We start from the raw sequence: 25,720 nt of genomic DNA on the forward strand, positions 1-25,720 counted from the left end.
TGATACAAGAGGAGATGAAAGGGAGAAGACACAGCAATTCATGATGTGTTTGGTTCACATCATGTAGATTCCAGAAGGGGAACGATTCAGTATTGAAACTCAGCATCAAAACGTCCCCCTCTTCAGAATTCCCTTGTGACCCCATGTTAGCAGCTAATGGCATCTTTTCTTATATTTTCTTTTAAGCTTTGGTAAACTGTTTCAGTAATATCTAGTAAACAGTCAAAGTTACAATTGTCCTTATATTTCGTCTCTCCTCAGTTTTATTTTTGACTCTAACTTAGTATAACCTCACAGGCTTATAAAACTTATAAAATTGTCAGCCTGCTAGATCATATAAGTTAAACCTGAATCTGGTCATTATTTGTGTAGGATACTGTTTCCCCCCGAAACCCACATGCTTACAAGAGAAGTTTGTGGTCTTTATTCTTTGCTGTTACTTCATGTTACATAGCCTTTATGTTTTTAAAAGTAACCTGAATGTGGATAAAAGTACTTTTTTTTTTTTTTGATATCTTGCAAACACTACACTATAAAGACTGACATGGTACTCTTTCTGTCCTCAGAGTCTATCAACAATAGATGCTGTGTCTCTGAGCTGTAGTGGAAAAGAATATCTCTGTAGATTTTACATTATTTATATTCACAGTTTACCAAAAATCCTAATGAAAAAGATCCCATTGAAGTGTGAATGAGGTCATACTAAATTCATCCATCTCAAGATTTCAGCCAACTCCAACTTTTTTCTTTTTTATAGGAGGCTCAGTGACTAAGATGTTATTACATCCATGTAGAGCTTTTGGGACTGATGACAAACAGGTCCTAAAAAACTTCATTTTTGTGCCATCCCACTTGCCTTCTTTCTCAAGTGAAATTAGACATACTCATCCTGGGCCTTATTTTTAGAGTTAATTACTTTTAGATTTGTTCTATCATAGAGAGATCACATGGGCGTAAAAAAAATTCCTCCCCTTAGCATCTTTTCAGGAAACTTTATAAAATATAATTTTCTTGATTAGCTACGTGATATCTATCTCCTTGCTCAGAGTTTGCAAATTCAAGTATTTTCAGGCTCGCACACTATTTGATAATGAACAATTTCAGCAAGGTGTAGAGATGTGACATAGGGTCGTGGCAAATATTTTGTCTCTGATCTGACCTAGTACAGCTCGTAGGAGCTTTTGGCAAACCGTGCCCTGAAGGGGACCGTTCTTTCTGCGCCACTGGGCAACAGTACGCAAATCTGCCCATCGGAACAGGGTGTAGCTCTATCAAGTGGGCAAAATCAAAACCCCCCTTTGTGGTCAAAGCTTCTGTAAAGCTCCCCAAATCAGTGCTGTGTTTCCCAATATGGCTTTAAGATGCAAGAGACAGAAGAATTAACTTTTTAGTTTCATACCTGAATATCTTAATTTAAAGGCAGTTTTCACAGTGTTACTAAAGTGAAGACTAGTCAAATCAGATAATTCGGGATGTTAGTTTACTGTTCTACTCTTAACTGCCCCTATGTTAACTAGCGCATTAAAATGACAACAGTGCTTTGCTGCTTTGAATTTTTGTAGCCTATTAGATCAGCTAATCATCCCCCGAGTTCATGTGTGACAAATTACGGGCAGTTTAGTTTCTGCAAGCTGACTGGGCCCATGCTAAGTGTCACATTGTAGTGCTTTTTGATCCATAAGTTTCAAAATAATACAAAATCCTTTGCCTTAAATTTACATAATTCAAACTATAGATTGGATTTAAAATGTTTTATTTTTTTATTTGAGAGAGACAGAGGGAACATGAGTGGCAGAGAGACGGGAACAGGCAGGCTCCCCACTGAGCACAGGACTCAGTGGGGGCTTGAGGTGGGTCTCCACATGGGGTTACACACCAAGTTCCATTCCAGGACCCGGGATCATGACCTGAGCCAAAGTCAGACCCTTAACCTAGTGAGCCACCGAGGCGCCCCTGAATTTAAAACTTTTTAAACCAAAGCCATTTAGCAGCAAATATTGGGGCATAACATTGTAAATAGAACTCATAAGAAGTACCTCCAAATATTTTGAAAATGTAATGGAGATTCTCGCTTAAACCTGATAAATCGTAAATTTATAATGAATTTTAAATCGATATGTTTTAAATACCATAGGTTCAGCCTTCTCAGTAAGTGTTTTAAGAACATCAGATTAAGATATAAAAATAGGGGTGCCTGGGTGGCTCAGTGGGTTAAACCTCTGCCTCCGGCTCAGGTCAGGATCTCAGGATCCTGAGATCGAGCCCCGTATAGGGCTCTCTGCTTAGCAGGGAACCTGCTTCCCCCTCTCTCTCTGCCTGCTCCTCTGCCTACTTGTGATCTCTCTTTCTGTCAAATAAATAAATAAAATCTTAAAAGATATAAAAATAAAGACATAATTATTTTTAAAGTACCCGTGGTTTACTTATTTTAAACACTCATGAGGGACACTTAAAAATAGCTTCTGTTACTGGGGTGCCTGGGTGGCTCGGTGGGTTAAAGCCTCTGCCTTCGGCTCAGGTCATGATCTCAGGGTCCTGGGATCAAGCCCCGCATCGGGCTCTCTGCTCAGCGGGGAGCCTGCTTCCTCCTCTTTCTCTGCCTGCCTCTCTCTGCCTACTTGTGAGCTCTGTCTGTCAAATAAATAAATAAAAATCTTTAAAAAAGTTTCTGTTATTAATGATAAGTACCATATATTGAATCCTCACTGTTGGCATTAAGTGAAATGTTGTCCTTATGGTCCTTCTCCCCAACCCTTTGAAGGATATCACATATTATTCCCATTTTACAGATGTGGAAGTTGAGAGTTGAAGATGTTATATAACTACCAAAAATTTCATATTCTCATGAAATACTAGAACCAAGGTTCAAAACCAGGTCTGTTAGAAGGCGAGGAGCCCATTTGTAATCGTAGTGCTGTGCTCATGACCCTAACATTGTAAGCTACGGACACATAATAGAACAGTATAAACACGCTGTCAGAGTAACATTTGTGCAAAGGTTAAAGTGCAGTCTGTTATTGTTGCTGAATTTTGTGAGCTTTATTCCATGAAATAACGTGAATGCATGTGTGTGCAATGCCTGCCACAGAACGTTTGCCTTTGAAGTCACCGCTTAGCTAGTTTGGTTCTTAGTTGAGCATTTAGCAAAAGTTAAAATGTACTGCCAAACTTCATTGGTTGGATTTTTTATTAGATAAGGTAGAAATGAAAGCAGCAGGCAATTTAATTAGCAGTAATTTTTCTGGGCAAGTCATTACTTTGATGAACTTCAGAGCAATGTTTATGGCTCCTAATTAACCATGTTAGTCATTTGATTGAATAATCACTTTGGAAATGTTTCTACAATTTGATTAGAGTCTGACCCACTCTGATAGTCATAAATTAACTGATACCACTTTAGGATAACATGACTTTAGTTACTTTAGGGGAATAAACTCCCCTTAGCTATATTTTTTCAGGCTCCTCTGGACTGTATAAAGGATACCGATTTTAAGGATAGACTGGATTTAAACAATGCTAGCTAAGTGTCTCAATTTCAAGAGCTAGATGTTAATTTTATTTACTCTAGAGTATCATAAATAGTATTAAGAATGGTTTAAAAACACGATTATATTCTTATATATGTATTTTTTTTCCCCTATATTGCCATTCATGGCTTTGCTTAGAAGTTAGATCACAAGTTTGGTTTCTGGAACTGTAATGGAGGTTCTAGCGTTAGCCCATTATAAATCACTATTTTGTTATGAATTTTAAATCACTATACTTTACCATATTGAGAAATAGAATTTATTAAAAATATTACAGAATTAGCACAAGAAATAACAAATCATCAAGGTCAGTAGATACATGGGAATTAGTGAAATGGTCATCACATTCGATCTTTGATGTCAAATGTCCAGGATCATGCTTATTTTCTATTATGTTAGAGTACTTCTGTAAGATCTTCCTTCGACTTTGCCTGGTGGGTTTCTTATAAACGCTTGAATTTCCTCTTCTCCTCTTATTCTCCCCCTCTGGGAAGGAAAGACTACATTTAGTCACACTTATATATAATAGAGTTTAATCTCTATGTTTTCCTCTAGCCGCCTCCAGAGCCAGCCAGCTGTTTTTAGAGCCATACTCCAGCTGGGTAGCAGTCACTAAAAGAATTTTGTGGCAGGGTGTCAACATTGGTACAACGAAATTCTTACCTCTAAACAGCTGCTAAGCTGATGGCAGAGTCATTAACACTGTCCCTACTAGGCTCAGCTGCTTGGAGGGTCCTATGCCTGGCAATAAATCAACATAACATTAAAAATGAATTTGAAGTACCACTGGTTAAAAAGTACGGATAAAATGGATTGCTAGCTCTTCGGTAACCCAGAAGTTCAACTGCCGTGCAACCCCATTATAAGTTTCCTGATATCAGGAAACAAGATAAACTCTGTCTTATGTAGGGTCAGAATTATATACCAGATCATATGTAATATAAAGAAGGCATGGTGTTCTAAAATGTTTGATAATGAGTTTTATATTGTTTTCAACTCATAAGCTATTGATTTCTACATACTTTTAAGTGTTATAGCTCTTATGAAGCGCCATTAAGCTATTTTTTACTAAAACCATGTAAACTTTTTTTCTGTGAAAAATTATCTCATATTTTGGTCGACATTAATACCAGGCAAATTTTTAAAAAATCAGATACACTTTAAAAATGGAACATTCCAGACCAAGGAAGAATGGCCTTTAGGCCAGATAAATAGTGCTAATTATCTGTTACAACGTGAAAGTCTGTGGATGGTTAGTTGAGAAGACATGAGGGTCTTTAGCTCCCAATTCATTTAAGTGTTCTTTGTTACTTGTTCAGAAATCATGTATTTGCTACAAGTGGTAGAATGGAGGACATATCTTATATTAAATAGGACATTTGCCATATGTATTTTTTTATTAACATATAATGTATTATTTATTTTAGGGGTACAGGTCTGTGAATCATCAGTCTTACCCAATTCACAGCACTCAACATAGCACCAGTGACCATCCCCCAGCCACCCTAACCCTTACCCCTGCTCCCCTCCAGCAGCCCTCAGTTTGTTTCCTGAGATTAAGAGTCTCTTATGGTGTGTCTCCCTCTCCACCCCACCTTGTTTCATTTTTCCCTCCCTTCCCCCCATGAACCCCTGCCCTGCCTCTCTTTTATAAGTTTATTTTTGTATATGTTTAAAGTTTCAAAAACTTGAGTATACATACTGAGGATAGAATTAATTCAGTCACATATAATTATACCTTCCTATAGAGTCTGTGTATATTCTGTACAGGGTTGGGCCCAAGTTCATGGGACCTAAAACATAATATTTGGGGAATATTCTGAAAGAAAAAGAAAAAGAAACAGCTTCTACGAAATGTGCAGGGCATCGGGAGGGATTGCTGTAAGTGGAGGGTCCTTCCTGGGGTTTCAGTGGCTTCAGCAGAAATCAGGCTCTGGTCACTGTGAGTGACATTCTATTCAGAATCTAAGAACTTGAGCCTATAATAGATTTTAGATGATATCTGATCTGACACTTTATTTTATATAAGCTTAGATACAGAATGGCTTACCTAAAGTCATTTAGGTTTATTAGTAATAAGTTAAGGACTCAAATTTTAATCTTTTGTCTCCTAATCTGTGTGTCTGCCCTTTTCCCTTTATCTAAGGTGCTAAACACGTTAAATACACAGCCATCACTGTGACTCAAGTTTAACCATTAACCAGGTTTATTTTCTCAGTGATGAGTTAACTTGGTCAGGTAGGCAAGGCCTTACTCCTAACGTCATCATGTGTTTGCTATGAAATTGTTGGATTTCTGTTTTATAGCCCCATTTGTTTTGATTATGACCTGTGTGCTTAACAAAATAAAAAGGCAATCATACTTTTTTCTGGGGGTGAAAATAACAATAACCTTAAAAGGCTGGAGTAATTTTAAGAGATGTGGCAATTTTGTCATTTCGTAATAATTTCTACCAGTGTTCATGAAATAAACCATGACCGAATCTTTGTTGATCTTTGCTTTGAACACCAAGGATATACAAAGTTATCCCGTAATTGCCCCAAATGTAGCTTTACTCATGACACCCATTTGTTTCAAGGTCACTTTCACATTCATGTGGGGTTACAGGAGAGCCATCTTTCAGTAAATGTGGGTAAAACTTTGAATTTACAAGCCTTTTGGAGAGAATCTGTGTCTGCCCTGATATGCTTCTTATTTTTCCCTTTCTTTTCTTTTCTTTCTTTTTTTTTTTTTTTAAGATTTATTTATTTATTTATTTTAGAAAATGAGAGAGTGTGCTATAGCTGGGAGAGGGGCAGAGGGGGAGAATGTCAAGCAGATTCTGTGCTGAGCTTGGAACCCAATGCAGGGCTCGATCTTACAACCCTGAGATCATGACCTCAGCTGAAATTAAAGTCGGACACTTAACTGACTGAGCCAGCCCGGTGCCCCTTGTTTTTCCATTTCCTGTGTGGGCCCTGCTTGAAATGTTAACTATAGTTGGAAGCTCCCCTCATGGAGACTCATGTCAGTTTTTCTTATTTTCCTGTCTGCACTCTTGTCTATTGGTAACAGCACATTTTTCAGCTCCAAACTTCTCTGACTGATGTTGTTTCTTCTTTCAGAAGTGCCTAGCTGCCACTCCATTTATATGAGGCAAGAAGGCTTCCTGGCTCATCCCAGCAGAACAGAAGTTAAGTTTTCTGTTATTGAAATTCTTTGTAAATATGGTCAACATTATCATACATACCAAAGATCCAGTAATTTCATTAATCATTATGTTTTATGGGAAAAATCACTGTTGTTCCCTAAACCACTGTTTTAAAACTTTATCTTTTTAAAGTAAAAGGAAGATGTTTCAGGTCATGTTATCTTGAATTTGGTTGTTAACATGAGTCATGTGTGTATAAACAGCTGAAAAGTGGATTTCTGTGTGGTGGTTTTTTTTTTTTTTTTTGCCAACAACCACATCCTTTTAAAATAGAACATGTGCTTTAGAGATTAGCCTACCTTACTACTCTATACTGAAATGAATCTTCGAGGAATTTCAGTTTTGCTTTAAGAACTAAGTCTGTGTTGTTTTTTTTTTTTTAAGATTTTATTTATTTGACAGAGATCACAAGTGGGCAGAGAGGCAAGCAGAGAGAGAGAGGAGGAAGCTGGCTCCCTGCAGAGCAGAGAGCCCGATGTGGGACTCGATCTCAGGACCCCGAGATCATGACCCGAGCTGAAGGCAGAGGCTCAACCCACTGAGCCACCCAGGCGCCCCAGAACTAAGTCTGTGTTTTAAAATAAAAGAGAGTAGATTTAAATATATTTGCCTTTATATATCCTGGATTTTTCATTTTTAGACAAATGATTGTTAAGAATGGGATTTCACATAAGAGGCCTACAGGAGTTTTGATTGTGGATGTGTTCACAGTAACCATGGTGGGAAAGCTTTGGTCTAATGGACTTTGATACCTGCAAAGTAATGGATAAAAAGAATCTTCTCTAGATAAATTACCTATTAAGGTGTTTCTGGAAATATGTGCATGGTTCATGACATTAGTGTTCTGTGTCTTCGGTAGGATGACATAGGTCCATCTTTTTAGGTTAGGTCTAATACTGGTTCATATGAGTGATACTGATAGAAGTAAATGCTGATGTTTAAAGAAGAGTATAATCTGGTCAATCCAGAATATTTGGGACCAAAAATTTAGCAGAAATCCACTGTAATTATTGTCACTGCTATTGGGAATATTATGTGCTCACCGTAGAGACCAGTACCTCTAGGAAAGAAAACTGTGACTAAAAAACATGAACTTTCTTACTGGTGATTAAAGACGACAGCAGTTCAGTGAAGGTCATAGTCAAGGATGTATGCGGGAGAAAAAGAGTGTAAAAGCTGTTGATTTATTTTGCATTTTTCCTGTGGACTTAGTTTTGTTACAGGATAAAAAGGAAAGTTAAAAAGAAAATGTAAAACTGTTTTGGCTGTTGAAGATGAAAACATGAGGCTAGCCTAGCTGAGTATTTCTCCAGGAAAGTAAGAGGGAAACTGAATGTGTTTGAGTTTATCAGGGTACGGTGTAAGGTAAATATAAGTAACTCATCTTGATTTTCCTCCTGTCTCACGAATAACAAAACTTGGAAGAAAATGAAAAAGGAGATGATATATTGTAATTTCTATATTTGCCAGCATTTACCTGCTCTGTGCTTGGCGTACTAATAATACCCCTATCTAATGTCATCTATCACTATGTGCCAGGTACTGTTCTAAACTTCTGTATATTAAATCAGTTAATCCTCACAACAATCCCTTTAAGATAGGTGATTTATTATCATTCCATTTTACAGGTAAGGAAACAGAGACACAGAGGCTACGTATTGTGCTTAAGGTCACAGAGCTGAAAAATGGCAGAGTCCTTTTCTACCCCAATTTTTGTGTTAATGGCTATATTTTAAGTTGCTTGTGAGCTTCATTTGTATCACGAATAAATGTATCCTATTTGCTCCCACAGGCTGTATGTTTGAGAAGGGCCCCAGGCAGTTTTACGATGACACCTGTGTTGTCCCAGAGAAATTTGATGGTAGGTTTCTCATTGTGCTGCAGGTTCGATATTTTTTTAGGAGGGAGTGGAGAGATCACCCTCGACTCTTCTGAAAACAGTTGACATTCCTGCTTGAAGGTTTCTTTCTTTCTTTCTTTCTTTCTTTCTTTCTTTCTTTCTTTCTTTCTTTTTTTTTTTTTAAGATTTTTATTTATTTGATAGAGAGAGACACAGCAAGAGAGGGAACACAAGCAGGGGGAGTGGAAGAGGGAGAAGCAGGCTTCCCACTGAGCAGGGAGCCTGATGCAGGGCTCGATCCCAGGACCCCTCAATCATGACCTGAGCCGAAGCCAGACGCTTAATGACTCAGCCACCCGGGCACCCCCCAACTTGAAGATTTCTATGCACATCACTTATAATGCATTCAACTCTTGCTGAACTTTACCTGTTATAAATTCTCCCTTTCTTCCCCTATTCAGAAGCTTTTTTTTTTTTGTCCTGTGAGAGATCTCATTTTTATTTATTTTATTTTTTTAAGATTTTATTTATTTATTGACAGAGAGTGAGAGAAGGAACACAAACAGGGGGAGAGGGAAAAGCAGGCTCCCTGCTGAGCAGGGAGCCCCACGTGGGGCTCGATCCCAGGACCCTGGCATCATGACCTGAGCCGAAGGTAGCTGCTTAACGGCTGAGCCACACAGGCACCCTTGAGATCTCATTTTAAAGACAGAATTAGAGAGTATCGTTCTTGCTGAGCTTTGTGTAGAGTATGAGGTGTCTTTCCATTGCCCTGCTGAGCACATGCAGCTTATTTGAGATTTATTGAAAGCTGATCCCGTAATTAACAAAGCAGAACAGAAAGCATGCAAGTGTGGATACACGGATGACTAATACAGCTTCTCTTTTATTATTTGAGAAAAGATGCATTATCGAACACAGGAACAACATAGCTGCCCATTTAGTTAGTGATCGTTAGTCCTTCTTTTGGAGTTTTTCCTTTTTTTTTTCCCCTGGGAAGATGTTCATTACTAATGTGCAGTTACTTTGTAATTGCTTAAGATGGAGTTAGGAAAGCATTAGCTTTTTAATATTCCTCACTTTTGCAGTGAAAAGGTCCCAGCCTTTAAAAATGAGTGTCAAGTTAGATAGACTTTTTTTTTTTTTCTCCTCTCTTGACTAAAGTGGCAGAAGTCAGCATCTATGAGGAAGCTTCAGGGAAAGTGAACAGTTAATTGATTTAGTGGTTCTTCAGAGTGGTCTCCCTATTTCCTGCTTTGATTGTCTAACAGGAAATGAGCAGGGACCCTCTGATTAGCTGATTGCACAAACTTTGGGGATCATGGCTGTAATGAATTCGTAGCTGTCAGAAGTTTTTAATTGTCATTATTTTTTTTTAAAATATATTTATTTATTTATTTATTTATTTGACAGAGATCACAAGTAGGCAGAGAGGCAGGCAGAGAGAGAGGGGGAAGCAAGCTCCCCGCTGAGCAGAGAGCCTGATGCGGGGCTCGATCCCAGGAGCCTGAGATCTTGAACTGAGCTAAAGGCAGAGGCTTTAACCCACTGAGCCACCGAGGTGCCCCTAATTGTCATTATTTAAACAGCAAAGTACATGCTTACTTAGCTTCTTCACCTTTCATTAGTTTCTTGAAGACTCTTCTGTTCCTGAGGTTTTTGCTACTCTGGTCCTTCTCTGAAAGAATGATAATTTGGGGAATATCTGTTTCCTGAGTCTTCCTTTAAATGGCTAAATTCATTCAAGGTCACAGGGTTAAGCTCTAGTCGGAGTCACTTTTTTGGCCTTATTCCAAATAGATGTTAGTTTTAAGCTTGGAGCGCCAGTGTGGTTTGTGACGCGATCAGCCAAGCGTCACAAGTCTTAAAATACAGCCTTTTCTCTTAAGACAAAGCATAAAGCCTTCCCTCTGTGGAGTGACCTCCATCAGTTTTTTGTTTTGTTTTTCATTTTCAGTGAGCTTAACATTATAAGCCATTTTGATTACCAGGATGGGCATATAAGGAAGTAAAATCAGCTCGTAACTACCAATAGGGTTATGATATAATCTAATGGGCCTAAGTCACACTAATGTCTAGAGAAGCAATCTGTCTTGATTACTTATTCCCTTTGACTTTGAAATATTCTTCAGTTTTGTATGCCGAGACTTGTTTTTTGGAAGATAGTATTAGTTTTTTTATTTTATGAGAAATAGAGACCAAGGGAATAGAAAAGCAAAGGGTTATTTTTTCATTGAGAAGGCTGGTATAGTCCATCACATTTACAGGCAGAAGCAATCTAGAGATTATAGAATTTGACAGAGTTTCACTCACTCTGCATAATTGCTCAGTTACCCCCATGTAGAAATTTGTTAAGCCTCAGAAGGAAAAACTAAGATAAATAAAACTGTCATCGACATCAGTATGAAGAGACACTGCTGTGATATCTAGCTTAGAACAAAATGACATGATGATTTCTAGTAGCTAGTGACTGAATAATTTTATTTTGGTTGTGGTTTTTAAAGTATTCTTTCTGTAATTATTTTAAGAGGTATATGTATGTTAACCAAAGGAAAGGTTTAAGAAAGCCTCTGATTTGGTTTGTTTTATAATTCACACTTACTGTGAATAGATTGGGTTGATTATATTCTCTCTGAATTGTTTCTAGAGTGGAGAAGAAAAATTCGTGCCATAACAATGATATGTGTGTAGGGCCCTAGACATTTTATCCCCAGTGTGACCAATTCCACATATTTTGGGGGATGGTTGGCTAGAGGTAGATGTAAATAATCAGGAGTTATGACTGAGTTTTTGTTTGTTTGGTAAAAACAAGATAACCAGATTTATACCAGAAGAATTACAACAGTAACTCCCTTATTGCTATAATCTACTTAATAGGTTTTTACACTATGTTTAAATAACAGATAAATAACACAAACCAGCCTTTCTTGATTAAAAATATAGATTTACAGAAAACGCCTGTATATGTGTTTTTAGATTGCACTTGAGAAAAAGACTTGCAAGCTAAATTCACATGACTGAAATGCAAAGAAGAGATAAAGAAAAATGAATTTTTATTCCTGCCAGTTAAGGAAGTGGTAGTGCCAGTATGAAGGTGTGGGGAAAAGATGGTATAATAATAATCTAATATGCCCTGAATTATTAAGAGATTTTACTAATTTATATAATATATAGATTACTTAACTCAGAGTTTAAGAATAAATTTCCTTTGAGGTGGGACACATGGGTGGCTCTATCAGTTGAGTCCAACTCTTGATTCTGGCTCAGGATGTGATCTCAGGGTCGTGGGATCAAGTCCCACATCGGGCTCAGCGTGAGTCTGGGTGGGATTCTCTGCCTTTCCCTCTACCTCTCCCCCTGCTCTTTTTCTCTCTCATATAAATAAATAAATTGGTGAAAATAAGTAAATGAATAAATAAAAGAGTAAATTTGCTTTGAAATATTTGCAATAAAATTTGCAATTTTTTTCCATGTGGCATTGCAAATTATAGTTTGCAGAATTTGTACAAATAAAATGCCCAGAGCTTCGAATTGATTACTTTCTCTTCTATGTTTCTTAGAGCAGGGAATAAAGTCATTAACAATAAAAAACAAGAGGAAGTGGGATTGGATGATATTGTTTTTAGATAAATGATTGTGAAAACAAAGAGATAGTTTTACAAAATTTTAATAAGAAAATGACATTCGTGGATTTACTCTACACCTGTTTACATTTATTTTGACCCTGACATGTTACATATAGTTGTTTGTAAATTTGTACAGGTTCTTGATTTACATAAAATCCTTAAATGTTTTAAAGCCCTATTTAAAGTGGTGATGTTATATTTCACAGAAACCCATAAATTGGTTGTGGTTTAACCATTTTCATGATTGGTTTAATGTAAATTTTAGGGAAATGTCATAATATTGCTAATAATAGAAACTTCAACATTTTTCCATGTAGGAGACATCAAACAGGAGCCAGGAATGTATCGGGAAGGACCCACATACCAGCGGCGGGGATCCCTTCAGCTCTGGCAGTTTTTGGTGGCTCTTCTGGATGATCCTTCAAATTCTCATTTCATTGCCTGGACTGGGCGAGGCATGGAATTTAAACTGATTGAGCCTGAAGAGGTGGGTTTAGTAGATTTTTATTGGGAAAATTGGATATATCACAATATAACGAAACATATATTGATTACTATGCTGAAAATGTATTTTTAAAAAATTTTAAAACATTAGAGAAACCTTCTGAATTAGAAGGTGTGCAAAAGAAAAAAAGAGTCTTCATTTAAGAGAAGAAAAGAACATGACCCTTATGTACATGCAAATGGAGTATTTTCCTGAAGAACTTCTCAGTTCAATTTTCATTCTCTCCAGGTCTAGCTTGAGGATGAAAACTACTGTTATTATTACAGCATAACCCAGCAGTAGCATTTTGGATTTCTATAGAAAGGTGACTTTTATATAAAATGTTTGAATCTTACTAAAGGTGCTTTCTCGGCTACTATTAAAATTGACTTTAGTTTACATTAGTCAAGAAAGCAATGGATGACTTTTTCTTTTTTTAAGATTTTATTTATTTATTTGTCGGAGAGAGAAAGAGTGCACATAAGTGGGGGAGTGGCAGGCAGTGGAAGAAGCAGACACCCCCCGCGCCCCAAGCAAGGAGCCTGATGCGGGACTCAATCCTAGGACCCTGGGACCATGACCTGAGCCGAAGGCAGATGCTTGACCCACTGAGCCAAGCCAAGTCATCCAGGCACCCCTGGATGACTTTCAATTAACATGCCTGTGCCCGCTTATATTGGCTGTAGGGTCTAAATGCCTCAAAAACATGTAAAATCTAGGAAGATATCTAGCTATTTTTGAACCCAAAGTGATTAGTTTAGATTAGTATAGACTGGACATCTACACTCTGGGCTAATGGGCCCATACATCTTAAAGTTCCTGCCCTCTGAACATTCATTCATAATCAGATAACATGTCCTTGTTTGAGATCCAGAAAATAAGTCATCTTTCTTATTAAAGGGATGATCTGATTTAAATTTGTATTAAAAGAAGTTGGACCTAAGAACTAGTTAGCATAGTTTTGTCTACTTCAGATTCTATCAGTACACTAGTAGTCTAGAGGGTTAGCTTTGCATTTCCAATACCCTAACCAAACACCCAGGCACAGAGGGCTCAATATCAGAATTTGAAAATATCCATATCTAGAATTGTCTAAGGCTTAATTTGTCAAAGGAAATTTATTTTTATGTAGATGTACTTAAATGATGTAAGTGAAAGACCCATAAAAATGTGACGCACTAGCAAAGGGAGACTGGAAACACTTACTGTAAAGTAACTCGAAGACCTTTTAAGATGATAGCAGTGTGTGCTCTCCGCCATGTTCATAATCACTGCAAGAGTTGTTCCGCCTAGAACTGAGGACCTTCAGTGGGAATTTATGTCAGTCATTCCCCTTTACCTATGGCTAACATGAAGTGAGCAGAAACAGGACTTTTCGTTTTTGCCATATATTTGTTAAGATGGAAACAGTACGGAATTATGTTGGTCATTATTGATCTCGGAAGAAGAAAATCCTTATGAGCGTAATTAACTTCTTTATTTAGCAATTGTTGACTTTCATGGTGATCAGGTTGAATAAGTAGAAGAGAAGACTTGAACGGATGTCCATTAACTTCATCAGGTTCTGAATTTCGATGATTTTTAAATGCTGGAAAGACATGCTGTTATATCTGTTCAGAATGACAGACATTTAGATTCCTTTTCTGTGGAAGACTTATAAAGTAAAAAAGGGCCAGGCGATTCAGAGTTAGTAGACCATTTCCAAAGAGTGACTAATTCAGTGATTGTTCAGTGAGTACTAAGCCTTCTAAGGCTTTTGTTCAAAATGAAACATCACATTTCTAATGCCGCTCTGCTCACCGTTGTAATGGCTTCCATTAGGCAGTGGCTGTGCCATTTAAATTTATTCTTTGGAAAGTCTTTGTGAAGTTTCTTCACCCTCTGTGGCCCACCGTCACCCTCCTTGTTGTACCACACAGGAGCTCTTTGAAGGTCTCTGTCAGCACAGCTCCTGGAAGGTGCTCAGAAGCCGACCTTATAAGAGATAACGCGTTGGCTCATTTCTTTCTATTTCATTTTGCAGTTTAAAATAATATTGTGTGAGACTGTCGTCCTGTGCTGATTATCTACTCAGTGTGTTTGGGTAACATTAGCCAGCACGTGCTCCTTAACATCTCTCTTTTTGAGATATTTGAGATAATGAAATGTTATTTTCACATTAATCATGGATCCTAGGGAATTGTCTCAGGGAACAATTATTAACATAGCTAAGCATCTCTAGGACTCAGAGAAGAAGTCTTTCAAAGATATTCAAACTTGATGAGCTAGAAGAATTACCAGGAAGTCTGATAACCAGGACCTGATTGTGGTCTCCAGGTTTATGTTGGGTATTCAAACAGGATTTTTAAAAATCAGTTAATGCTTGAACTGTTATATTTTCCAACTTAATTCATTTGACAGTGGGAGTAATTTTTTTAAAAAGATTTTATTTATTCATGTATTTGAGAGAGTGTGGGGGGGGGCGAGGAGCAGAGGGAGAGGGACAAGCAGACTCCATGCTGAGCCAGAGTCCAACATGGGATTCGATCCCATGACCTTGAGATCATGACCTGAGTTGCAACCAAGAGTTTGACTCTTAACTGCTTAATCGACTGTGCCACCCAGGTGCCCCAACAGAGATTTTTATAGTGTAGGCACCTTTTCAGTTTCCTCACTAATAGTCCAAGTTTTCACTTGAAGGGGTATCTAGGAAGTCACTGGAAGTGTTCCACCACCACACCCACTCCATGCTGAGCATGTTGCCTTGGCTTTTAGCGGTGCAGGAGATAGCAGTGATGGGTAGCTCACACATGAGGGCTGAATGGGCTTTCTCAGTTGGTAGGTGGCCTAACCTATCCTGGAAATTAATTGTATCATCTGTTGACTTTAAGTTTCAATCTTTTTTATTATTGTGGTAAAAACATTTAACATGGGATCTGCCCTCTTCTCAAATTTTTAGGTGTCCAAGACAGTATTGTTAACTGTGGGCATGCTGTGGTAGAGTACATCTCTAGAACTTACCTTGCATAACTTGTCTGCATCTCATAGGCATTTTGGTGTGTCCCACTTCCCTTTATGATGCAGGTGACATTGATTGAAGCCAAATAGCTCTAAGAATATATTCTATTCTTTAAAAATGTCTAATAATACCCAGTTGTGCTTAGAATTAACTGGCATCCTAAAAGTCAGACTCCTTATGGTCTCAAAAAAATCTTCGTTCCCTCCCTAGAGACTTCCACTGGGTTGTCTTTTTTTTTTTAAATATTTGTTCATTTATTTTTACAAGAGAGAGAGCATGCACAAGCGGGGGGAGAGGCAGTGGGAGAAGCAGACTCTCCGCTGAGCAGGGAGCCCCATGCAGGGCTTGATCCCAACACCCTGGGGTCATGAGCTCAGCAGAAGGCAGATGCTTAACAACTGAGCCACCCAGGCACCCTACACAGGGTTGTCTTAAAGTTGGTTGCAAGTATTTTACTTTCTAGGTGCACCCTAGTCACTTTCTAGAGGAGAACCATTTATAAATGAAAAGGTATTCGGGAGCGCCTGGGTGGCTCAGTGGGTTAAAGCCTCTGCCTTCGGCTCAGGTCAAGATCTCAGGGTCCTGGGATCGAGACCCGCATTGGGCTCTCTGCTCAGTGGGGGCCTGCTTCCCCCCTCTCTCTCTCTGCCTGCCTCTCTGCCTACTTGTGATCTCTGTCTGTCAAATAAATATATAAACTCTTTAAAAAAAAAAAAAAGGAAAGGTATCAGAAACTGGTGTTTAATTTAAGGAAATATTAGGAGTTTATTTCCATGGCCCTTCCAGGTTAGCGTGCTGTTCAGTTGCCTAATCTACGAAAGATTTGCTGATGCCCATTGTTAGGTTCTTCAAAAGACATTTTGTTTCGATAGTATGGCTTTCATTTCTTATTGCCACCCTCCCCCTGCACTACTGCTTCAAACACTTACATTAAAATGAACTTTATCTCTGGAAAATTCAGAGCTGCCTGCTGCGGTGACTGGATGTATAGTCGTGTTCCTGTTACGTCACATCTCTGCTGTACTGATGCATGGGGGCTAAATTACACTGTATCCTCATTCAGGAAATACAAATTAGGGAGGGAGAAAAGAGCAAGGATCAGTATTTTTGACAGAAAAAAACAAACCCCGGGGAAAGGTTATTGCTAATAAAGTGGAGAGCGACGGAATGCTCTCTCTGAAAAGCAATCTATTTTAGGCTATGTGACACAGCAGCAACCTGGAATTTCAGAGAAATGAAGGAGAACACTAACCCTATTAGATAATTTTTTCTTGGGGTTGCCTAGGTATGCATGACAGCTGCAGTTTCTGCTCAGACGAATGAAATATGGAAATTCCGGAGAACCTGAATTTAGCCGCGGTGGTGAAAGCAGGCTACTCGGTTCAGTTCAGGCAGCCCCGGGTTGGGGGAGGGGGCACGTATAATCGAGGAGGGAGGTTTCCTTGAAAAATTCCGCTGTGCCAGTTAAGTTGCTCCTCCAAACCCACCGCCTCAGAAGCTCTGAGATTTTTTTCACCAAACCACAAAGTGGACATTCTGCTTTAGAGATTTTTGTTTGTGGACTCGTGTTCTTGGTGACCTTTTCCACTTCCTTCTTATTTTTAGTATCCAATTACTGTTCTCTAAATGAATGCTTAATTCCCCAGTTCAGTATTGGTTACAGTTTTATTCTGATGCTGCTTCGGGCAATAAAAATTATTTGCAGTTCAGTTTATGAATTTGTATACTGTTTCCTTTGCTACACATACAATGCCGCTTGTTCATTCTTTGGTCTCAAACAGGATATTTTTTTCTCTAGTTAATCATCATCTCAGAAAACACCTTTACAAAGAGATTGCTAAGCTGTTCTTGGCCTATAGGTTTTATCAGAAAAACTAAGAAGGAGAAAAGAGGCAGTATATCTCAGAACGGGAAACTTGCCTCATTTTGGTGAATTGCAGCCTGTTCATTCCCATTGTAAACACATCCCCTTATTTCCATTTAATTTTGTATCCAAAACAATAGTGACAAAGAATTCTATTGTGAAGTTTCAGAATGATCACTGCACGCCCAGTTTAAAAGCAAACCAGGACGCAGGAAAATTCAGACCATGATAGCTTTTGCCTCTTTACTTCTGTCTTTAATTTGGATGTGTTTGGAAGATTTGGAAGTAACGGATTAATTCACTAATGTTTTATGAAATATCTTGATAAGGTAATACTTAACACTACAATGTCATTCTGTATTGGTGGCAGGTGGCCCGGCGTTGGGGCATTCAGAAAAACAGGCCAGCTATGAACTATGATAAACTTAGCCGTTCGCTTCGCTATTATTATGAGAAAGGAATCATGCAAAAGGTGAGCAGCTACAACAGCATTAAAATTCATTGAAATGTTGCACATTAATCTGCATGTCATACTTTAAAAGCCACGTATCATTGCATTGCTGAAGCAAGGTTTTCACTCATTTTAACATATGCTTAGCTCTTGGTTTTGGTATGACAAGCCTTTCTAGTTATAAATTCATGGGTATTATAGACCTATGTAATAATATCTTACAGAAACAAGTAGACTTTCTGGAAGTCCCAACTTTACCGTATTTGGTAAAAAATGTTTCAGTACTAATAATTACATATATTCCCAAAGTTGTCAATAGTCTGCTGCATTCTCCACAATTACATAATTTTAAAATGCTTTTGTTTATGGATTCCAATACTATCTGAATTCTTACTTTCACCCTCCTTGTCCTGATTCTTAAAACATTCAGAACATTTCCTTGTTCTCCTGCAAAATCTTTTCTTCTTGCCTGAAGTCTTGCCTGGTTTTGCTGGTTGACAGCTTAGCTACCTAAAAACCATTTGCTAAAAATCACAATTTGATATTATTTCATTGGTAAATGAAGTTACGTTACATGTATTTTATTTCACACGGGCTTCTCTTAATATTTGAAGGTGGCTTTTTAAAAAGTTAAGATAAAACAAATGGAATACACGTTGAACAAAATATAAAATTCTTGAAGAAGGTAATGAATAAAGAAAAAACATCGGATATTTGTTATTGTTACTCCTTCAGTCTTACGTGTTTGTTCATTCCAGCTGTCTACACTGTGAACTGAGTTTATGATTTATCGCTTGTGAACATTACTGTTTTAGTTTGCTTCCTTTGTTCATCGGGTGGACACAAACATAGGTATATATTGCAGATGGTGGCCTATTTTTATACCACTAGAGTTATGCCAAGAAAAACTAGACCAGTAGCTGTGTGAAATGTACTAGAATGGAGGAAACAGCATTTTTGAGTTTTTAGACCAAACAGATTCCGTGCTCTGGAGCTTTCGGCCTCAGGAGTTAGAATGCCCAAGATCTTGAGAGATAAAACTGAGTTCATTACTCATTTCCTATTTCCCAGAATCTCACCTTCAGGACATAAGCCTTACCTACCTGCCCCACTGTCCTCTCCACCTCATCCCCAGGGTCATTTTTTAATTCCTCCCTTCCTCCTCACCCACCTATCCCATTTGCAGCCAAATCCTTTCCAACGTGTTCCATTCCTTCCATTTCCGTCACCATCTAGCTGATTTGGGACCCGTGGAGGGGGCTGGCGCCGTAGGTGCTCAGTTCCCCTGGGCAGTGGTGGTGGGGGGGGGCGGGGAGCAGCTGTCAAAGAAAATGCAGGCAGGATTGAGGTTTGCATGCCGCCTTCTCAGTGGATCACCTTTTGGAACAGCTTCCTCTCTTGCTAAATGGTGGTGTTCTTACTTCATAAAGCTGATGTTGTTAAAATAAAATATAATAAAATAAGGTAAACTATTTGCAACTATTTATGTATCAGCTAATATAGACTAGAAAAATGTCTGTATGCGACAGAACTTTTGGGGTGTTGCTGCATAATAAAGAAAGCATAGGTTGTTTCATGGTGAAACACACAAAATTGAAATCTACTTCTAACTAGCACAAAAAAAGGAAGGCTTTTTACAATCTTTACAGACATATTTACTCCCTTTCTTCATATGTGTGGAGCCATTTTACTTGCTGCCATTTGACCACACCTGTGACTCCCTCATAGCTATCACTGATAGATAGCGTTCCCTCTGTACAGTGTCTTGCCTTGTGATTTTACCTGACATTGGTACCATTCTAATGGTAAAGCAAATTCTAACAGAATCCCTCAGAGGGAAAGTATGCTGTCCTTAAAAAAATAAAAAAGTTAAAAAATAAAAACAACCTATGATGTACAATTTTATATTTCAATGTGTAGGGGAAATGTTTATATACGTCCACACTTGTTTATAAACTTAAATTATGTATGTATGTGGTATATATTCGGGACAATTAAATGGAAAGATTAGAAATTGAAATAAAAATAATCAAATGGATCTAAACATGTAGAAAAACCCTGCTTATTTCAGTAGTTCTGAAAGAGATAAGAAATGATGGAATTTGGCTTTTAAGAGTGTGGATGTGTGACCTTCTCTTTCAAAACTTAGGAATGCCTAGAGAAATCTATGCACATATTTTAACAGTAGTTATTTGTGGATGATATAATGATAAATCATTATTTCTTTTGATTTAATGTATAATTTTTAACTTTCTGCCAGTTTTTTATGTTACTTCTGAGATTTAAAAAGTTAACATAATTTAAATATCTAATCTTTCAAAGCACAGTTCAAAAGATACTTGCTTTGCTTGTTAAATTCTGATTCATTTCTCCTGTAAAATTCGCATTTTATCTATCTCAGCATTGTGGTTTGGGTATATTTAATGTACAGCATTTTCTAGATTGTAATTGTATTACTAATAATGAAAGACAGTATCTCCCTTGGTAATTATCAGCCCTTGTTCTAAAGTCCATGACATTTAACATAGTTCAATAAATAGAGTAGTAGTTCCAAAATTTTTTTTGTAAGAAAAATAGTAGGAAGCTGTGAGTTAAGACAGACTCCTTAAGAGATTTTATAATCTTGACTGGATGCTGTACATTTTAATTCCCCACAGTGATATATGAAATCCTTTCTAATTATAACCAATAGCAACAGGTTGGATAAAAAAGCTACCAGTAGCCTAAAGCAAATACCTCTTTTTTTGCAGCTCCAAACAAAACAAAGCAGATTATTAAATGCTCTAAAGTATGCAAGCCATTTATTTTTTTTTTTTCTCAAAATGCTTTGAAAAAAGAAAAAAAGGAAAACTAGGATTTTATGTCTTAGTTTTGTTTCTGATTTGCACGTTTTTACTTTTATGGCAGTTTCTCCTTCATGAACTTAATTTCCTTTTTATAAGGGCCTAAAGTAAATAAATTTACACCAGCTTTTCTGTTTGCCTTGCAATGTACTGGAGACTTCCATTTCAGTTTTACAGGAGGCTTTCAAAGGAGCCGTTCCCACTTCTGTTTCCTAAAAAAGGGGAACTGAGGACTGATTTAAGAAACATGTCTAAGTGTTCACTGTTTTCAAACCTAGGAATATTCGGATTATTTGGGATCTCTAAATTGGTTCCTCTTACAAGGTAAAACATCCAGGACAAAACAGTGTTCTAAATCTTGAGTCCAGAAGAGTAGCACTCTTTGGTGGTTGATTCTTATTTTCCAAACATGTACAGATAGTTTATAAACCAGGAACTTAACATTCTCCTTCTACACAAAGCAACGAGCAGTCCCCTTTTTTTTTTTTTTTTGATACATTGGAACTGAGAGGTATTGAATAATTTTCAACTTTCTAAAATTACTAATCTCTTCATATACGTGAAGATTTACCTCAATGTCTATACAAAGAATTGTGTTCATACACACACCCCCTGCCACTCTCCACCCCCAACCCACCCCTGCTTTTTTGAGAGCCTCAGTTTTATCTATTAATGGAGGGGGGGTTTGCATATTTGTTTCACTCAATTGTTTATAATTTCCTAGAGAAACATTAGTCTTCAAAATTTAAGGTTGGGACATGTCATTCCCTACAAATTATGCTACTTCTCCTTTATTTCAGGCAGCTGTCACATTTCTTTTTCTCATTTCCTCCCTATGCATTGTATATTTTAAATTCCCTTCACTTTTTTACACCTCTTACTTCAATTTGACACTTTACACACATCCTTAACTTCTGTCTAATGCATCTTGCCTTCATTTTTAAAAGTGATGTATCCAGGATAATGCTGTCCTCTTGATCCATCTTTCATTTAAATAAGGCTATGCATCTTTTGTTTTTTTAGATGAGAATACACAATGCCAAAAAAAAAAAAAAAGAAAGAAAAGAAAAAAAGAAACAAACCAGTTCACCCTGTGAACCAGTGAGTCATAGTCTAACCTTATTAGGAACCCAGAACATTTTTCTTTTAAGATTTGGAAGTTTAGGTTTTCTACAGTTTCAGAAATGTAATATTAAGAGGGAGACACTCACCTTAAAGGTCCAGTTTTTTTTTTTTTAATAAATATATTACAATTTAAAGCAAAAAGCAAAAAAAGGAAAAAAAAATTCAATGTGAGATGCCTGCATGAAATCATTGATATCCTCCCCCCCCACACACACAGATAACAGTGTAAATTTACCTTTATAGTAAAACGACCAAACTACTAAGCTTTCTAGCTGTGCCTGGAATTAATATAATTATTACTCAAGGTCAGTCATTACTCAAGGTCGCAAATCCTTCTATTGAACTGAAGTTTATTCCACAAAGTAAGGGCATTTTTTTTTTCCTTTTATGGATATCTGCTAACATTTGGCTGCTTTCTGACATATTAAACCATGTTTTTGTTCTTTTCTTTCCCTGCTCTTTCCCATATGGGGATGATGAAAATTGTGGTTCTTCTGAAGTTAATAGACATAAAAACTTATGTCTGCTTTAGTGTACCACATAGCGATTCACTGTTTCTATGTATCATGACATGATCACCCAGGTATGCTTAGTTAACATCCCTCAACATACATAAGGATGGGTTTTTCTCTTCCCTGTTTTCATCAGGTGGCCGGAGAGAGATATGTCTACAAATTTGTGTGCGATCCGGAAGCTCTGTTCTCCATGGCCTTCCCAGATAATCAGCGCCCACTGCTGAAGACAGACATGGAACGTCACATCAATGAAGAGGACACGGTGCCTCTGTCTCACTTTGACGAGAGCATGGCCTACATGCCTGAAGGGGGCTGCTGCAACCCCCACCCCTACAACGAAGGCTATGTGTATTAATGCAAGGGACAGTCACGCAGGGCCTCTTCTCGCTTCTTCTCTTTCTGCAGGTTGCAGAGAATCTCTTGAGTTCTCTTCAGTCTTTGTTTGATTTTAGTTGTTTGTATTTTATTTTTAAATAATAATACACAAAAAGGGGCTTTCCTGTTGCATTATTCTATGGTCTGCCATGGACTGCGCACTTTATTTGAGGGTGGGAGGGAGTAATCTAAACATTTATTCTGTGTAACAGGAAGATAATGGGTGAATGGGTCAGGGAACATGGGGTTTACTTTTTACTTAGGCTTGGGATGGGGTCTTACAGGTTTTACGTATGATGGAGCTATATCATGTTTATTTGATTTCATAACAACATAAGAAAATGTTCATTTTCTCTGGGTATCTATGGTACAGTTAATTCACATTGTGTAAATATCCACTTGGAGACTATTTGCCTTGGGCATTTCCCCCTATCACTTCTGAGTCTCTGCAAGGTGTACAAAAAACAAAAACAAAAAAACTAAAAAACAAGAAAAAAAAAAACAAAAAAAAACCACCCTACTGTAAATGGCAATTTAATTGTTAGAAATGACTGGTTTTGCACCTGTTGTAAAAAGGTATTTAGAGATCGCATTTGCTGTTTTTTGTTTTGTTTTGCTTTCTATCCGACTCACAGAGGATAACCATAAAATGGGTCTTTCTCTCTGAAGTTGAGTGATCACCATGACTGTAAATGAGGGGCACAAATTTTGGACTCTGGCTCCAAACTGAGTCACAGGCCAGTAGCATTCCGTGTACCTGGTGCCACCTTGCTGTTCAGACACATATCATACTGTCGTTTAAGTATTTTGAAGCCCATTTCAGTTAAATAATGATATGTCATGGTCCTTTGAGATCTTCATTTAAATGTTAAATCTGGGATCACAATGAAGCAAAAAAAAAAATATATCTCACTTCCTTCAGTACATAAAGAAACATTATTTAATCGATAAGAATTAACTGTACTAAATCACATATTACGCTGTTCTAGATACAGCAAGCACTCCTTAAGAAAAATATCCAATACACTAAATAGGTACTATAGTAATTTTTAGACATGGTACCCGTTGATATGCATTTAAACCTTTTACTGCTGTGTTATGTTGATAACATATATAAATATTAGATAATGCTAATGCTTCTGCTGCTGTCTTTTCTGTAATATTCTCTTTCATGCTGAATTTACTATGACCATTTATAAGCAATGCAGTTAACTACAGATAGCATTTCAGGACAAAATAGATGACTCAAACCATTTATTGCTTAAAAAATAGCTTACGCCATGCTATGCTCTAAGCAGCTTTAATGCACATTGACAAATGAAGAGTAAGCTTCAGCTTGCTAAGGGAAACTGTGGAAACTTTTGTAACTTTTGGTGAAATAGAAAATTATTTACAAATTGTCAAAGACTCCAAGGAAGTTGCTGTATGACATAGTGCTGGCACTGATATTCATCTTGTTTTGGACACTTGTGTAAATGTGTTTGGATTGTTTGAAAGAAGACTTAAAGATGTAAAGTTTCAAAGATTTTTGTTTTGTTCGTGTTTGGCATTTGGAGAAAATATTGAAAGCAAGATAAGTTGTCTCATTCACCTAGGACAGAAAAAAAAAAAGTGAATGGTGTTATGATATCTTTGAATAGCTTGCTAAACCACTCAAAAAAGAAGCCTGAATTTTGCTCAATCCATCAATATCCCAGAGGAACAACATTTTTTAAGCACCTAGAGTGTAGAGTGAAATGTTAAGAAAAAAATCCTAAACACAAAGCCAAAATGAACCTATTAAAGCATTTCTTGATGAGCACAGGAAAGATTGTGGATAGATGATTTCCTGGCTACCCGTTTTCCAGCGTGGCACAGATCACGTCTCGTGTATCTAAATTGAACAGTTATTGGGAAACCCACATGCATAATCAACACTACTCATATTTAATCCTACAAAAAGGCCTATTTTTAATTTCAGCATATGTATGTAACCTGTGATTTCAATGATTGTTTCTGCATATACATTATATATCATTTGGCCCATTGTGGGCTAATAAGTATGCCTTAAAAATGAGAACTTTTCCCCACCACTATGCTCATGTGGCCATTTACAGCACTTAGAGTAAAAACAAATTTTAAAATATTCAACTGAAGATTTATTGGAAAGAGTATTAACATATTTGAAGGAATTAAAGGAGAAATTAAAAGTGGGTCTTTAAAATACCATCTAAATAAAATTGTATTGAGGATTCTTTTTTCCCCCCCTCTTTTTCTTTTTTTCCTTTTTCTTTTTTCTTTTTAAAATTCTCATTCTAATTTCCCATTGGGAAAGAATTCTGCCATGAGTTATCTTAAGGGATCAGAGGAAGAACTGGTATTAATTATATATTTAAGGACAGACTTTTTCTGCTTAAGGTAGTGACTCACAAAACAAAATGAGTAATTGGCCAACATTAAGGATATTTCCAGTACAGAAGGGTTCAAAACATTGCATTATAAACTCTTCGGAAATGTATTCTAAGGTTTTTCTTTTTCTTTTTTTTTTTTTTAAGTTCTGTTTTTATTTTAGTTTTTGTTCGCTTGTGTTTTTATTTTCAGATAGATTAATAAATCTGGCAGCTGATTTCTGCAAGATTCTCGTGTTTTGAATTTCTAATTGAATTGGCTACTCAAACATAGAAAGTTAATTAAAAATATAACATTTTCCTCCAGCTTCGTAAAATAAACTAAAAGAAACATCTCCCCTAATGTTTGCTGCCTCTTGATGATGACATGCTTTACTCAAGAGACTGATTCCAACAAAGAATCAAAGAATATTATATCCTGAATAACTAATGAAAAATGACTTTTCGTAAGTTATGCCTATGAAGAATGCTGAAAAATAAAAATCCACAAAGCTA

The 25,720-nt window shown here is 37.2% G+C and overlaps 1 protein-coding gene across 7 annotated transcripts in view; it reads left to right on the forward strand.

Moving 5' to 3' along the window:
• ETV1 (ETS variant transcription factor 1) overlaps positions 1-24,363 on the forward strand; it is a 100,927-nt gene extending 76,564 nt beyond the window's left edge. For all 7 annotated transcript variants that reach the window (XM_032874046.1, XM_032874020.1, XM_032874028.1 and 4 more), the window contains 5 exons: positions 6,632-6,700; positions 8,510-8,578; positions 12,501-12,670; positions 17,900-18,001; positions 22,597-24,363. In XM_032874046.1, the coding sequence (XP_032729937.1) occupies positions 6,632-6,700; positions 8,510-8,578; positions 12,501-12,670; positions 17,900-18,001; positions 22,597-22,818 (632 nt within the window). In that variant the 3' untranslated portion in view covers positions 22,819-24,363. The remainder of the gene's footprint in view (positions 1-6,631; positions 6,701-8,509; positions 8,579-12,500; positions 12,671-17,899; positions 18,002-22,596) is intronic.
• Positions 24,364-25,720: the final 1,357 nt, after the last annotated feature.

This window comes from Lontra canadensis, unplaced genomic scaffold (genome assembly GCF_010015895.1).
Source record: "Lontra canadensis isolate GAN:19392208 unplaced genomic scaffold, GSC_riverotter_1.0 scaffold2, whole genome shotgun sequence".
NCBI classification, from domain to species: domain Eukaryota; kingdom Metazoa; phylum Chordata; class Mammalia; order Carnivora; family Mustelidae; genus Lontra; species Lontra canadensis.